Source organism: Protobothrops mucrosquamatus, unplaced genomic scaffold (genome assembly GCF_001527695.2).
Source record: "Protobothrops mucrosquamatus isolate PMUCROS unplaced genomic scaffold, P.Mucros_1.0 scaffold1749, whole genome shotgun sequence".
Lineage (NCBI taxonomy): Eukaryota > Metazoa > Chordata > Lepidosauria > Squamata > Viperidae > Protobothrops > Protobothrops mucrosquamatus.
In genome coordinates this window covers 28,850-45,138 of record NW_015387890.1, presented here as the reverse complement: position 1 = coordinate 45,138, position 16,289 = coordinate 28,850, and the positions used below count along the sequence as shown (strand labels likewise).

Below are 16,289 nucleotides of genomic sequence, written 5' to 3'. Positions count from 1 at the left end.
TGGTGCCGTTTTCTGACCTAGGTTGCTGCCTCCTCCTCCTCCTCCTCCCCCCCCAGGAACAGCCGATGGTCTGCACTGGTTTGTAAACAGGAGGGGGGCCGGGAGGAGAAGGGAGCTGGGCAGGGGGGGGGGTCTCCAGTCACAAGGAAGAAGGGAGGCTGGAGAGGAAGCCCGGCGACTCTGCCCTGTCCTCCTCCTGGAAATACAGCACGTCCGTCTGTACAAGTTCCACAAACTGGCAATGCCCCGGAGTACCAGCCCGGCCTCAGGCACCGGCAAGCAAGCTGTGAGTGAAAAAAGATCCAGGCAGAAGTTTGGCCGCTGACCGCCGGCTCCATCATACCTCCAAGAACCGTGAGCTGGTGGACTTCGAATGGAATGGCTCCGACCACATGCGGCGCAGGTCGCCCTGGGAGAGAGACCGGGCCAGTTATTTATATCATACAGGGACTAGCAATATATATTAATATTTCGCCTAGGTTAACAGAACCCAATAAAAAAATACATGTTAAAAAGATCTATGTTCAAATACCAGTGTCACAAGGCCAACACCCGGTCCGTGGACCAGTACTGGTCCGTGGCAGGCCAGCAACCGGTCTGCACAAACAAGCAAAGCCCCATCCGCGGGATGGAGGCAGCACACAAAACTAGGCCCCACTCCGGTCCGCGGAAAAACCTCTCTCCACAGAACGCGGACGGGCAGGGAGGAGGGTCAGTAAGGGTGCACAAGGGTCCGGTGCGGCCCAAGTATGGCGGGGCTTGGGGTGGATACTGCTGGGTGGGGGAGATTTAACCGAAGGACCTGTGACCTTCCCCTTGACTTTGCCTGTGGGAAGCCAGCAGGGAAAGTTGCCCATGGTGGTCACGTAACCATGGGACGCTGCAACCATCGTAAGCGTGAGCTGGTTACCAAGTGCACAGATCATGATCGGGCGACTGGGGAGGGGGAGGGGGTCTCTGCAGTGGCTGGAGCCAACAAGTGGCTCTTACCCGTCCTTCGCAGGAAACAAAGGATACCGAACTGAAGGCCCTGCAAGGGATTGTTCTGAGCAGGAGGTGAAGGCCCAGGGAACTTTATTTTACTCCTTCCTATGAAAGGACCTGGCGGGGAAGGCAGAAAAGCATAGAGCAGCCGGCTGTGAAGGCAAGAGAAGCCTTCTCAGAACTAGGATCACAGTAGAACGGCACCCTATTTCAAAGAAGAAAAGGGACTGGTATCTTGGGAAAACATTATGGACCCCCAAAAAGATTCCCTCTCATCTAAGTATGAAAGGAAGCACCCTTTCCAAAGTTTTCGCCCCTCCAAAAAAGGTAAAAGTTTCCCCTGTCCAGTTGAGTCCGACTCTAGAGCACGGTGCTCCTCTCCGTTTCCTAGCCGAGGGAGCTGACGTTGTCCGAAGACGCTTCCGTGGCCATGTGGCCAGCATGGCTAAACACTGAGGCGCACGGAACGCTGTTACCTTCCCACCGAAGGGGTACCTGTTTATCTACTCGCACTTGCATGCTTTCAAACTGCTAGGGTGGGCAGGAGCTGGGGCAAGGAGCTCACTAGGGTGGGCAGGAGCTGGGGCAAGGTACTTCACTGCTAGGCTAAGGCCAACTGAATGGTCATTAAACCAGCAGATGTAACTTGAGGACTACCTGTTCACTGTAGTGTTGCTGCCAAGTCTTCCTTACGATTCAAGAAAGGAGTAAAGATATTTTACATGCATGCATTAAGTTTTCAGGCAGCGGGCAGTATCAAGGAAATGCATGCAGATATTTAAAACTTAAAATAAAAGCAAAAGCTGATCTAAGATCACAGCCCTTTCGAGGCACGAGTTCATTTTCCCTTTTCGGAGCAGGAGCTATAGAGTTAGTCAGGAATCGAGAGAGGCCTAGCTGCTGGCCCTTCTAGGAATTAGCTGCCTCTGTGGCTACAGGTCGGACTCTCCAAAGGGTGCAACCAGGAGCTGGTCTCCATCCTGGCCCCGCTTACCTTTAAGTAGGCCATAGTGAGGAGTGGCAGCAAGGTGAAGGGCACCAGGTACAGCAAAGCCGGCTGGGCTGCCCGGTGGATGCGAGACGCCACGGTGGCTGTTAAGAGCCCTGCGAAGGAGGCAAGAAAATTCACTGCTAGAAGGTGCTCGTTTTTTTACTCAGCAGATTCAGCCCCTGGAGAAATTTACTATCCCTAGAAGGCCTGGGACAGAAGAAGAGATTTATCTTTGCACTGACCTTTGCTGGCTCTGCTTTGCTACCCGTTTCCAAACATAATTATCTGTAAACCAGATACCTCCGACCTTAATAATAATAATAATAAAGTTGGAAGGGACCTTGGAGGTCATCGAGTCCAACCCCCTGCTCAGGCAGGAAACCCTATACCATTTCGGACAAATGGCTGTCCAGTCTCTTCTTAAAAACTTCCAGTGTTGGCGCATTCACCGCTTCTGGAGGCGGGTTGTTCCACTGGTTAATTGTTCTCACTGTCAGGAAGTTTCTCCTTAGTTCTAAGTTGCTTCTCTCCTTGATCAGTTTCCACCCGTTGCTTCTCGTCCTGCCTTCAGGCGCCTTGGAGAATAGCTTGACTCCCTCTTCTTTGGGGCAGCCCCTTGGCAACTTTAAGATTTGTGGACATCAACTCACAGAATTCCCCAGCCAGCTTTGCTGCCAATTAAAAACTAAAAAGCTTCTGAGAGTTCATAATGGCTCAAAGACTGTACACCTCTCAGCTAGTCATACCGTTAGCTAGTTAGCCTGCACGTGTATGTTTAAAACTGATTAAAAATTAGGGCTATATTTTAGAAAACCTTGTGTTTAAAAAAAAAAAAAGCTAAACAAAAAACTTCAAGCTACCGTACTTCATGAATGAAATTCCTCTATTTGGACTGTCCAGCATAAATCGTTTTCTAAGTTTGGTTAAAAGGTCTACAGTACTCCTCAACCTACGAGGGCAGGGGTAGGCAACCTTGGCTCTTTTATGACTCGTGGACTTCAACTCCCAGAATTCCTGAGCCAGCATAGCTCAGGAATTCTGGGAATTGAAGTCCACGAGTCATAAAAGAGCCAAGGTTGCCTACCCCTGTACTAGGGCAATCGGGCCCGGGAATGCCGTCACTAAGCAATGCGGTCATAAAGTGTGACCGCTTTGCTTAGCAATGGCCATCCAGGCCGTCTGTGTGCCATTTCCTGCTGCCTCCCTACAATCAAATCACTGGGGAGGCTGGCAGGAAGTGGCAAGCCCCGGGCTTTGACAATGACAAAGTTGTTGTCTGCCAATTACACAGTGATCTGAAGACCCCGCTCTGTGTGTGTGTGTGTGTGTGTGTATCTGAATGGTCAGAAGTCCCATTTGGAAACTATTTAGAAATTCACACTGCATGAATTGTGTTTATGAGAATGAATCTGGTGTAGCGGTTACTGGCTATAGGCTGGGTGACCTTGGGCCAGTCCTTTTCTCTCAGCCCTAGGCAGGAAGCAATGGCAAAGCACTGCTGAAAATCTTGCCAAGAAAGCGGCAGGGACTTGTCAAAGCAGTCAATGGAGCCAAAAGCTGACTCAAAGGCACAAAACTACACACATACACAACTAGTTTATACATCTATTTCCCTATTTCTCCACACTTCTACATAAACGGTGTCGTTTTAATGCAATCCTGCTTGGATTTCTGCAGGGAATACTTTCAGTCTGAGGGGAGAAACCTGTCCCCAGCAGTTCCCCCAACTTGTGTGTGTCGCCCAGGGTCTCCCACACCTGGAGGCATCCCACGTTCCTTACCTGGAACTCCGTCCACATAATGACCCATAAGATCGCTAAACAACAGCAACTGAGCGAGCCAGGGCCGTGGTTGTTAAGCGAAGCAGTCATGTGATGTCTCACTTAATGACTATTCTCTCAACAACCGATATCCCATACCCAATTGCGGATGTTAGTCGAGAACAACCTATAGGTGTGTAAGTTAAGTTTTGATCAACATATAAGAGGTTTAAGAATTTGCACTTCTTAACTTTTTTGTTTTGCACTTGGAAAAGTATCATAAACCCCTCCAAATTTTAAATGTATGTATGTATGTATATGTGTATGTGTATATGTATGTATGTATGCATGTGTATGTGTATGTGTATGTGTATGTCTATGTATATGCAGGGCTTTTTTTCTCATAGAACGCCCAGAACGGAGTTCCGGCACCATTTCGGACAAATGGCTGTCCAGTCTCTTCTTAAAAACTTCCAGTGTTGGCACATTCACCGCTTCTGGAGGCGGGTTGTTCCACTGGTTAATTGTTCTCACTGTCAGGAAGTTCCTCCTTAGTTCTAGGTTGCTTCTCTCCTTGATCAGTTTCCAACCGTTGCTTCTTGTCCTGCCTTCAGGCGCCTTGGAGAATAGCTTGACTCCCTCTTCTTTGGGGCAGCCCCTGAGATATTGGAAGACTGCTATCATGTCCCCCCTCGTCCTTCTCTTCGTTAAACTAGACAGACCCAATTCCAGCAGCCTTCTCTCTCTCTCTCTCTCTCTCTCTCACACACACACACACACACACACATATTCAGGAAAATACTACAAAGGCTGCTGTTAAAGAGTTGTGTAAGGGAAACGTTTCACAGTTGTCACAGCCCTTTCCAGCTGTCCTTTCCTCTTACCTACGAAGTATCCGATGAGAGTGCAATGGAAATAGGAGACTTTTTGCATACGGCCAGAAATGTTCCCGGGTCCCGCTGTGCCACAGGACTCTCCGTTTGCTTGTTTTTTGTAGTTGTCGTAACGCAGAACAAAGCAAAGCAGCAGGCCTGGCATCACAATATCTCCGATCCCCAGCATGGAAAAATGGCTGCCTGTGGAACTGCAAAAGAGCCAGCGATGTTAACGCCCCCAGCGCCAGCCCTTCCTTCTCGGCCAGCATCGGCCACAAACTGGCCAGGTAACCCAGGTTGGTGAATGGAAGGCTATGCCTCGCCCTCCACCCACCCACCCCGCTTGGGTCTCTCTTTTGTTAAGGGCAATCCTGTCCTGCAAACAGCTTCCAAAGTTGAGAAGTCAAGGACAGGAAGCCAAGAAGCCCAATCCTACCTTGGAAAGACCAGTTTGCCAGGCAGCGACAGGCGTGGGACGTCCCGGCCAACGCTGGGCCCCAGGTGAAGCTTCCGAGATAAAACATCCAGGGGGTTATCTGCCGGCTGTGTGGCCACTTTCACCATCACATTGCTGTTGAAGATGTAGGCAGAGAAGAAGACCTGGAGAGGGGAAAGAGCGAGTTTGAACTGCCCACAACCCAAATTGGGACCCGCAGCAGAGAAGCAAAAAGGGGTTGGCAGATGCATCTACCAGATCTCAGAGACCAGACTTAGGAGCCTTGTTGCTGGTGTGAAAGACGTACAGAAATATTTTGTGGGCAAATTAAACCTTTGTCCTCTTGGCACCGTTCAGCTCTATCTATGACTTGGCAGCCCTTCCTCAAATAAAAGAACTTAACTAGACGGCAGTGAACGAGGAAGCGGGAGGCTCGTCCAGCTTAACTACCCTTCTTCTCTGGGGAACTCTGGAGAACAGCCCAGCTTTCAAGAAGGCAGGTCTTCACAGCGAGGCAACTCTGCAGAGCTCAACCCGCAAACTAGAGACTGTGCCAGACGTTTTACCCCCAAATAACAGATCCCTGCTGAAGATCTGCCCAGGTAATAAGGGGCACCTGCCCTCTTTGGGCATTCATCGCTGATGTTGCTTCAGCCTGGAGATTTGGTTCCGGGAAGATGAGGCCTGCCCACCTCCTCCGCCCCTCAGGTCTAGGAAAGAGAGAAGGAAAATGACTTGCTGGGAATATCTCTCAGTGCCCGCAAGCACAAATGACTTGCTGGGAATGTCTCTCAGTGCCCGCAAGCCTACATCTTCAACAGCAAGCACAAAAAAGTAGCAGCTACCAAAGAGCTGGTCAAGGGATGTTTTTAAGTGTGACTCTGCTCCCATCCCAGAAACTCCAGCAGCTTTGCTTTCCACGAAGTCACAATTGTTGATATTGTACGCCTAAAACGTTCTTTCAAGTTCAAAGGAAAAAATGAATGAATGAATGAATGAATGAGCAAATGTTTAAAATTAAAATATTTTAGATTTTTATGGTAGCCTAGTTTATGATGCACATCTTATATCAGCTTTTTATTTCCCAAACTCTGAAGTGTATTAAGACATATACATTGAGATGTATATATTTAGCTCCCCTAATGAAAATTGCAGATCCTTCCATAGCTTTTCCCAGTTGAAGTAAACATGAGAGCCTCAGAATAATATGTACGGGGAAAAGCGAACATACATTTTATATAAAAGAAAAGGCCTTTTGACAGTTGATAAATGCAAAACATCCTGAAATATAATGCCTGTAGAGGCACTGCATAACACTCAATAAAAGTAGCGTTGCTGTGGCTCAGTCTGGTAAAAGCGTGTGTTGCTTTTACGTCCAACAGATGGCACTGTTTTTCAAAAAAAGCATGTTTTTACCTGTCACAGGTGTGACATCTATATAATATAGGTATATAAAAACACACGCGCATTCGAATGCAATGTTGTGTCAAAATTTCAAAGCAATCGGTGAAGAACTTTCAGAGATTTAAGATTTTGAACAAACAAACATTTACATTTTTATTTATATAGATAGAAGTGCAGATATGTATTCAAAAACTCACCCAAAAGACATCATAAATTAATAGCCCTGATAGCAGCAGACAGGAGACCTTAAGGCTCGGCAGCCGGACGAAGGCAATCATTGCAACACAGAGGCCCATGGCCAGAGCTAGGAAAAGAAAGAAAGAAATCAGATCTGCATTATCAGGCAGAACAAAAGGCACTGCTGAAAAGAAAAATCTTCAGTCGAGAAAGAAGCCAGCTGGGGCAGGGCAGAAATACGCCAAGAAAGCCGGTGTGTGTGTGTGTGTGTGTGTGTCTGGTTGCTGGGCCAGGTGCAGGGAAGCCCAGAAGCTTCTGGGGGGCTTTGAGCAGCTTCTCCCAGATCAACCCACCTGCCAGGGGACCCAGGGTCAGGGGAAAGAGGTAGGTTAGAAGGAACTCTGATGCCTTCCGCTCCTGTATGAAACACGAGATGCAAATTATGTCCATAACTGAACTTATACTCGAACGGTCATTAAGCGAACACGTGGTTGCGATTGTTGACTGAGCTCATGGTTCAGAAGTACAATAAGAAGTAAAAGCCAGTCTCTTTAAAAAAAACAAAACAAATCAACATCACAAACCACAGTCACATAAATGCAGTTACGTGATGTTGGAACGTTGATTCTGGATCATAAGTCCACTCTGGTTTTGAACGGTCATTTGGTGACCGGTCGTTAAGTCGAGGACTACTTGCACACAGTATGGGAAACAAACTTCAAATTAAAGCAACAACTAAGACATCCAGCTCAGAACTGGGGGAATTTACCAGGATCTACTCAAGTCATCTCGTTTAGTGCTGCGGCTGTTTGACCCTTCAAAATTTCAACGCCAAATATTAGGCCAAAGTGTTATCTTCCCAAGCAAAAGGAGATTCAACTGAAAGCCCCCCCAGCCTTCACTGGGCCCAGGCCAGGCCTCCTCTTCATTTCACTGGCTCTTCTCATCAGCCCAACCCGAGGGAGCATCCCTGCTCTGCACTCGGACAGAGCGGAGCGTTTGAGGTGAGGAAAGGGCAGCTATGAGAGCCCAGAATTACAGAACAACAGAGTTGGAAGGGACCTTGGAGGTCTTCTAGTCCAATCCCCTGCTCAGGCAGGAGGCCCCATACCAGGGGTGTCCAACCTTGGGGACTTTAAAACCTATGGACTTCAACTCCCAGAATTCCTCTGGCTGGCTGGGGAATTCTGGGAGTTGAAGACCACAGGTTTTAAAGTTCCCAAGGTTGGACACCCCTGTTCTATACCATTTGAAACACATGGCTGTCCAACCTCTTCTTAAAAGCGTCATCTCCTTCCCAGGTAGCCCAACTCTGCAAGAGGAAGCAGCTGGAGAGGACCTTCTCAGGAGAACATTCCTGGTGCTCTGATGTCCATCTTGCCTGGCAGCTACTTTGAAAAGCTTTGGGTACCAATCTATTCCCCTGCTTATTTTCTAGAGGCTTTAATTCTGTCCTTCCTTTGGTGGTGCCATTAATCTTTCTTGGGGGGGGGGAGAGAGAGACTTGTCGTGACCTGTATCAAACATAGTTTAGTCAAGACAAGCCAAGTGCATTCCTGAGGCCCAGGCCTGCTGCTTCTGCAGTCTTCCTCCCTGGGCACAGAAGCTGTTGCCTCAAACAGGCAAGAAATGAGATTACCCCACATGCCTTCGTGCAACTTTATTTTAATAATTTGTCAATTTTGGAAGCTTTCCCTTTGTGCTAACGGCTTGTGGAAAACGCACTTTTTCATTACTTTATTAAGTCACAGAGGATTTCCTCAAGTCAGTCAAGAGTGCTGCTCTGGATGATGTTTTAAACGCCCTTAAATATTTCAATTAAGAACCAGCCTTCTAGAATCCCCAAAGAATAAGGGAAGCTGCTGGTTCAACACTTTCAAAATGAATTTTAAATCCCACCGCCAGTGTTAGCAGTTCTTGCACACAAATCTTTTTGTGTTCTGCTTCTTTGCAAGCCGAACATTTAAATCTATAATCTTTGCACCCAAGCCGTTCCCCACTGCATTTCGGCACTTCCAAGTAGAAAAACCAGAGTACAGCATAGCAGGATGCTGAAGTCCGCCTTAGCTTTATGCCCAAAAATCAGGTGGCTACTGCACCTTAAGGAAGTACCTGTTCAGTCTCTGCTTGAAGATTGACAGCAGTGGCTAAATGGCCCCACTGCTAAAACTCCTCGACAGGATGTTTTTCTCAACTTTCAGAACCAATTAACAAATAAATCCTGGGTCTTCATGGGAGACTACAAGAATTTGTCCCATCGTGTGTTGACCTTCTGTTCACTGGACTAAGCCAGACAGTTACTTTACCTCTTCTCATAAAAGTATGCTTTCCATACTGCTGACTCTTTATCTTTATGCTCTGTGTTTATTTAAATTTGTCTACATCATTTTTAAAGTGCAACTGTGGGCACCAGAATTATGAGAAATGTATCTTTGTTTATAAAACTGTACAATGCCTTCAACATGCAGAGAAGAAATGAACATTAACTGTGAAGGAAATACACTTTTTCAAAGTTCTAGTAACTTAAAGATAAGAACTTATTCAAAGGGGTTTGGGTAAAAATCTAAGGAAGGGGAGACCAAACATTTGTGATGATGTGCACCTAGCGGAAGACCTGCATAATGGGCAAAAGACAGAACTTTCAGGAGAGGGGGGGGATTAAAGGAGATTTCAATTATTTGCACATCTGCTCAAAAACCAGCTCATGCATGACTGCAAAGTCCTTAAATGGGCTTTTGTTTTCCAGAAGGCCAGAGAGAAGACAAGGGCATGGCTTCTCCTCAGTCTGATCCTAATCAAAAGGAAGAGTTGGCAGAAGAGGAAAAAACAGTGACATCATCTTGGGGTTCAAGATATTATATGGTGAGAAAATAGAGCACAGCCATATACCTGCACATTAGATTGCAGGAGACCAACAACTTTAGAGAAATACCAGGCAGGATCCCATGGACAACATTTCTCAGATAAAGGGAGCGCAAGAGAACATCTCAAAACAAAGATGCAACTAGCAGGCAGCTCAGGAACCCACCCAAGATGCTGAAGGAGCTTTGGACAGAATCCTGCAAGTCTGAAGCCCCTTCTTTCATTCAATCCTCCCTCCCATTATCTTCAAGAGACCCAAGGAGGGTCTTGTCTGAGACCTTTTGCAGGTTTCAGTTCCGGCCCAGGCTCAGATTTCTTCTCTCTGACCATTGTCTTGTTGACAACTCTTCCTCCTGTTCCTCAAGGTCAGGAGTCTCCAAGCATGGCAACCTTAAGACTTGTGGACTTCAACTGGCCATGCTGGCTCAGGAGTTCTGGGGGCTGAAGTCCACAGGTCGTCGAGTTGCTCTGGTTGCCCACCCCTAGCTAGCAGTCAAGGACGCAGCTAGACACCGGGAGAGGGTGCGTCCCAGTCCTGCCTTAGCCAGTTGGGTGACTCTGTGCCAGACCTTCTCTCTTAGCCCAAGACATCAGGCTCAGATGACAAGCCAGTCACTCCTCTTCCTTACTCAACCAATGGATCAATACTTGACTGGTCAAGCAAACAAACAAACAAAAGGCAGACCCTGCACTTGTGGGAAAAACACTAAGGAGGGGGGGAAAAACACGCTTAGAGAAATCCCAGGCAGGATCCCATGGACAGAATTTCTCAGATAAAGGGAGTGCAAGAGAACCTCTCAAAAGGAAGATGCCGATGACCAATGAGGGAGAAACCGGCAGGCAGCTCAGGAACCCACCCAAGAGGCTGAAGGAGCTTTGGGCCAAAGGGAGAAGGAGACGGGTGTAAATCCCAAGGAAGCCTGTCAGGCAGCAGCTAATGCAGGAAGTCGGAGCCCCTGAAGGGCCAAAGGAGCAGAGCTCACAAGGGAAGCCCAAAGCAATAAAAGGGAGGGGTGGGCGGCTGCTAAGAGGGGAAGGCAGGATGGGGAGAGGGCACAATTCCTAGGTAGCTTCCGGCTTCTCCTCTGGGGGGGGGAATTGCATTCAAAGGGCTCATAGTAGGATGGTGGACAAAAGGAGGGAGTGGTAAAGAAAAGGCAGTAAAGGGATGTTGTGGTGTCCCGACTGCTGCAAATGGGCTCAGGGCTCCAAAATCAGATCATTCAAGAGGCACAAAGGGACCCATGGGGGCTGTCTTGGAGGACTTTTGGGTGGCATCTGAGGAAGCATGGAAGACTGGAGCATCAGAGGTTCAGAGAAGGCAAAAGCTGCCCCACTTTCGAAAAAAGGGGGGGGAGAAGGGAGAGCAAAGCACCATCCAGCTCCACGTGATTCCTGGCCAAAACTCTGGATCCGATGACTAAGCAGTAGGTTTGTGTGCACTGAGAAAAGAATGCATCGTTTGCCGAAAGCCAGTGAGGGTTTACAAAGAGTAAATCCTGCCAAACCGACCTGATCTCCTTCTCTGATAGTGACCACTTTAGCTAACCCAGGAATGCAGCACGCGCAACGTGTTTTAATTTTGGGAAAGCATTCGACCCGTGGGACTCCAGCAGAGACGACCACAAATGCAGGCTGGACTAGCCTATCAGAAGATGGAGCAGGACCACAATACCTCGTGCAAGTCTAGATCAGTGGGCCCAGGTCAAGCTGGAAAAGAGTGGAGGAGCCCTGGTAACTCCGGCCTAGAGCCCGAAGCGACGGGGTAACATTCGGAAGCAGCTCAGGGAGACACATCCCTAATTCGCTGAACTGGAACAGGATGGAGAAGGTGCACGGCACAGACTTGCAAAACTTTTATTATAGACTTTTGTAGCCATTCCTAGTAAAAGTAGTTTTAGTCTTCCCACGGAGTTGATTTCCTGGCCTGGTCCCCTTAATGGGCTTATTTATAAATGGACCCAGGCAAGAGGTTAGAGAAGAGGACCACAGGTAGTCCTTGACTTACGACCACAATGGAGCTCAAAATTTCCATTGCTAAGCAAGAAATTTGTTAACTGAGCTTTGCTCCATTTTATGACCTTTCTTGCCACAGTTGTTAAGTTAGCGACACGGCTGTCAAGTGGATCTGGCTTCCCCACTTGACTTTGCTTGCCAGAAGGTCGCGAAAGGGGGTCACGTGACCCCAGGACGCTGCAGCTGTCATAAGTATGAGTCGGTTGCCAAGTGTTTGAATTTTGATCACATGACCACGGGGATGCTGCAATGCTCGTAAGTGTGAAAAAAGGCTGTAAGTCACTGTTTTCAGTGCCTCTGTAACTTTGGTCACTAAACGAATTGTTGTAAGTTGAGGGCTACCTGTATTAGATTTGCAGCAACAGAAAGATAGAAAATACCTTAGAGAACAATCAGTTGGAACACTGGGCAAACAAAAACCAGATGAATTTCAACAAGGACAAATGATATAAAGTTAAGGTTACTCCTATGCTTTTATATGGAGCAGAGGTTTGGAGTACATACCCAATTACAACACTTGAACAAACACAGTCCCAGCACCTGAATTGTATTTTGGGCGTAGATCCAAGAACATCTGCTGCAGCAGTTAGAGCTGAACTGGAAATTCATACAATTCATGCTCTATCCAAAATCAGAACATATAATTACTGGCATAAAACTAATGAAATGGAGAGTGACAGACTCCCCACATTATGCCTACCAGAGCAGATAACATTACAATCACAAACTTCCTGGTTTGACAAATTGACAAATTTTGTAAAAAGCTGTGGCCTTCCTGTCTCTTGCGTAACAGGGGAAGGATCTAAAAATAAAGCTGCCCACCCAAAGAATTAAGGATATTGAAGCACAAAACGACATAGCCATCCTTAGTAAGGTGGGTAACTTGAAATGGCTGAGCAAACACACAAACACACTTTTCGAACAGACAGCTATTTGAAGTTACAACTACCCAAACATCTTAGGGAAATATTCACGCGAGCGAGATTTGAACAGCTTGACACAATGGTCAGATATGGGAGATTCCACTCTATACCCTATAAGGGACATCTCTGCATCTGCGGAGCGACAGAGGTCGAGGACCTGGTTTACGTCCTGTTTGACTGCTGCCCGTATAAGAGGGTGAGAGACAGGTACCTGGGCCTATACCAGTGATGGCGAACCTTTTAGAGACTGAGTGCCCAAACTACAACCCAAAACCCACTTATTTATCACCGGGTGCCAGGTGGGCGTGTCCCACTGGGTGGGCGTGGCTATGGTGGTCATGGCAGACTGGGAGGGTGTGGCCAAGTTGGACGTGGTCATCTCGATGTTGCTCGTGGGGAGGGATGCCTGTGGGGGCCGGGCAGGGTTGGTCTCTGGTGGGTGGGACAGTGGGCAGGAGGCTCGTCCTGCGGGGTGAGGCAAGGCAGGGTGGGGGTGCCACTGTCGCAGGGCAAGGCGAAGCAGGGGCCAGGGCAGCTGCTGCCTAACACCATCGGCCCCCGCACACAGAGGCCTGCCGGCCTGCCAGCCCCTCAACCAGTGCACTCTGGGGTTCCGCAGCCCGCCACCAGCAGTTCAGAAAAGCTGCCTCTGAGCTGGACAGCCAGCCAACAGCTGAAGAGGTGATGCAGTGGGTCGTGCCCGGGAAAAGGAGAGCATGCAAGGCCAGGAGGGATGGGACGGGGGGGGAAGGGAAACCAGCCATGCCGGGATGCATCCGGCCACGTGGGACCTCGGCGAGTTAGCAGGTGACTGGTTGAAGAGGGACGGTTGCAATCTCCGGGGCACGGCGCGCGTGCCCACAGAGAGGGCTCTGAGTGCCACCTCTGGCACGCGTGCCATAGGTTCGCCACCACTGGCCTATACTCTAAACGGATGACCCATTGGGACCCCCATATCAAAATAACTTACCTTATGTGCGGCCAGACCTTGAAAATTACATTTAACACAGCACAATACCTGAGCAAAATGGTTCGGCTGAGATCGGCATATGTGAGACCGATTGGGGTAGATTGTAGGGGGGATAGTGAAGCATAATTTTATCACATTTTATCTATCTATATATTAAATTGCCACATTTGATTCTTAATTTCACTTTAAAAATGTATTTTATCCCAATTTCATTTTAAATTGTATTTTATTTCTATTTTATCCTAAATTATATTTTAACTAATTCCATTTTAAATTGTTTTTACTGCATTTTAGTATAACGTGTGTTTGGAACTCTGCACCTTGATATGGCCCACGGGCTAATCAATAAAGATTATTATTATTATTATTATTAGAACAAGGACAAATGAAGAGCCTCAAATTCTTGTATGAAAAACTAAATATATAATGGAGAAGGGATCCCTAATTAATAGTTGTTGATGCAAAAGGATCTTGGTATCTTCCTAGACTGCATCAACAGAAATACAGTGTCAACGTCAGAGTACAGAAAAGCAGAGTTGGAAGGAACCTTGGAGGTCTTCTAGTCCAACCCCCTGCTTAAGCAGGAGAACCTGTACCAGACAAATGCCCATCCAATCTCCTATTAAAAGCCTCCAGTGATAGAGGTTTTAAATCAGGTTTTCTTTCTGTTATCCATTGGCTAGACTGCTCTAGAACATTAAATTCTATTCTGGACATTTTTTTGAGAAGGACACTCGAGTGTTTTTGGAAAACAAGTCTACAAGAGGCATACAAAACCAAACGGATGGGGAATGTTTGGAGACACCGGGCAATGCCTGGAGAAGAAAAGACTAAAGGGAAATACAATCACTATCTTCAAGTCTCTGTAAAGCTGCCACAAACAAGGTGCAGAAGTAATATTCAGAGCTGTCCAGAATACAAGACAAGAAACAAGGGGTTTCAACTGCAAGGGAGTAGATTTAGTTTGAACCTCAAGAAGACTATCCTAACCTTAGGAGTTGTTTAACAATGGAATGGGCTGCCTTGAGAACTGATGGACTTTCTTTTGCTGGAGCTGTTTCAACACAGGCCGGCCGGCCAGCCATCTCTTGACAATGCTGTAAGAGCAGGTTTTTATTTATTTATTTATTTATTTATTAAATTTATATACCGCCCTATCTCCCTTGCGGGACTCGGGGCGATGAACAGGCAATACTAAAAACCACGATAATAAATAAATAGTTTGTTTTAAAATCGAATTAAATAACAGGCCTGTTCTAAAAACACACCCGTAAAAAAACCCCCACTGAAACATAATCAAACTACGCCAGGCCGGCCGCACGGAATAGATGGGCCTTCAGGTTACCGCTTGGGCAGCCAGATGAACTAAATGACCTCGAAGGCCCCACCAACCCTGATGTTCTATCATTCTACAATAGTATGCTTACTAAAAGGTGATGCTTCACTGAAAGTGCTGAGAGCAGTTTTCTACTCACACCCAGTGCTTGTGGTACCAAGTATGTACAAGCCCTACAGGCTTCATCACACAATGCAGGTATTAGATGAGGTACAAGTGTACAATAAAACAGCAGTATTTGCGGAGGAAAACAGTGCTCTCCATGCCTGAAATTGTTAATTCTCTGATGAAAGAACCAGGCTGAAGAACTGATAAAGAGCCAACCCCCAAAGGAAGGAATACTGAAGTATGCTGTACGAAAGGCCACTGATTATTTGATCAGGAAGTTGTACCACAAGAACTCCCAAACTATTTGCTATAAAAACAATTTTACTAGCTAGCTGAGATATGGCAGATGAGGGACGAAGAACCATGGTGCCCGCTTGTTCCTTATGCCAGGCCCAGAGGAGAGAAAGAAGGCTCTCTATAGGTGATCCTGATCACTGGACATCGCCAGGATATCACTTGTACCCAAGTTCAAGTCAGAACTAACTAAAACTCCAAACCCTGTTTGGAACACAAAGTCACCAAATGCTTGGGGTAGTACAGAAGTATAGATGATAACATGCCATGTTTCCCAAATTTCTGAAAGCTGAGCCGTGGCTTTTCCTGCACTGAAAATGCAGGCATGCTTCATCTTTCTATTCTAAGAATGAAGAATGCAAACACAGCGACTTTTGCCTGTGTGAGCTAGAAGGGCACATTCTGCACTCTGAACGGTGACTGGAGCAAAGGTGCCTCTTGGGAGGAGATGCTGGCTGCCCCTCTGCATCTAGTAATCCAGAGGTTGTACCCTTAGTCAGTATTAGAAGTGCTTCAGATTAAAAATATCCTTCTTTAAAAGTCTGCAAGTGCTTTGAGTTCAGAATAGCGTGTCTCAGACTTGAAACAGGTCTGTCTTTGAAATACTCTCAGAATGAGACAAGCAACCGTTTCCTGCTTGAAAGAGCTGAATTGGGACATTTCAAGTCTGAAATAGGTTGCATTCAGAGCCCCTGTCTATCTCTAGATCGGAGTTTCTCAACCTTGGCAACTTTTAAGGTACGTGGACTTTAACGCCCGCCCAGAAATCCCCAGCCTGCCCTGGGAATTAAAGTCCACATATCTTAAAGTTATTGAGGTTGAGAAATGCTGATCTAGGTGACCCATCAAACCTAAGATAGAACAAACAAGCAAAACAAGTGAAGGCAAGTCTGTGCAGCGATTCTGAACTTTTTTGAACCCAAGGATGTTATTCCAATTCAGGAATGAATGCAATCACTTAGATATGAGCCAGCAGTTTACTGCAGCTGCCAAAAAAGCCAACACAGTGCTGGGCTGCATTAACAGAGGGATAGAATCAAGATCACGTGAAGTATTAATACCACTTTACAATGCCTTAGTAAGGCCACACTTGGAATCCTGCATCCAGTTTCGGTCACCACGATGTAAAAAAGATGTTGAGACTCTAGAAAGG

General features: G+C 47.0%; 1 protein-coding gene across 1 annotated transcript in view; it reads right to left on the bottom strand.

Moving 5' to 3' along the window:
• Positions 1-337: 337 nt before the first annotated feature.
• SPPL3 (signal peptide peptidase like 3) overlaps positions 338-16,289 on the bottom strand; it is a 25,542-nt gene continuing 9,590 nt past the window's right edge. The window contains exons 6-11 of the mRNA XM_015823032.2: positions 6,981-7,044; positions 6,648-6,754; positions 5,047-5,210; positions 4,620-4,819; positions 1,979-2,088; positions 338-409 (exon numbers count right to left, since the gene is read on the bottom strand). Of these exons, the coding sequence (XP_015678518.1) occupies positions 338-409; positions 1,979-2,088; positions 4,620-4,819; positions 5,047-5,210; positions 6,648-6,754; positions 6,981-7,044 (717 nt within the window). The remainder of the gene's footprint in view (positions 410-1,978; positions 2,089-4,619; positions 4,820-5,046; positions 5,211-6,647; positions 6,755-6,980; positions 7,045-16,289) is intronic.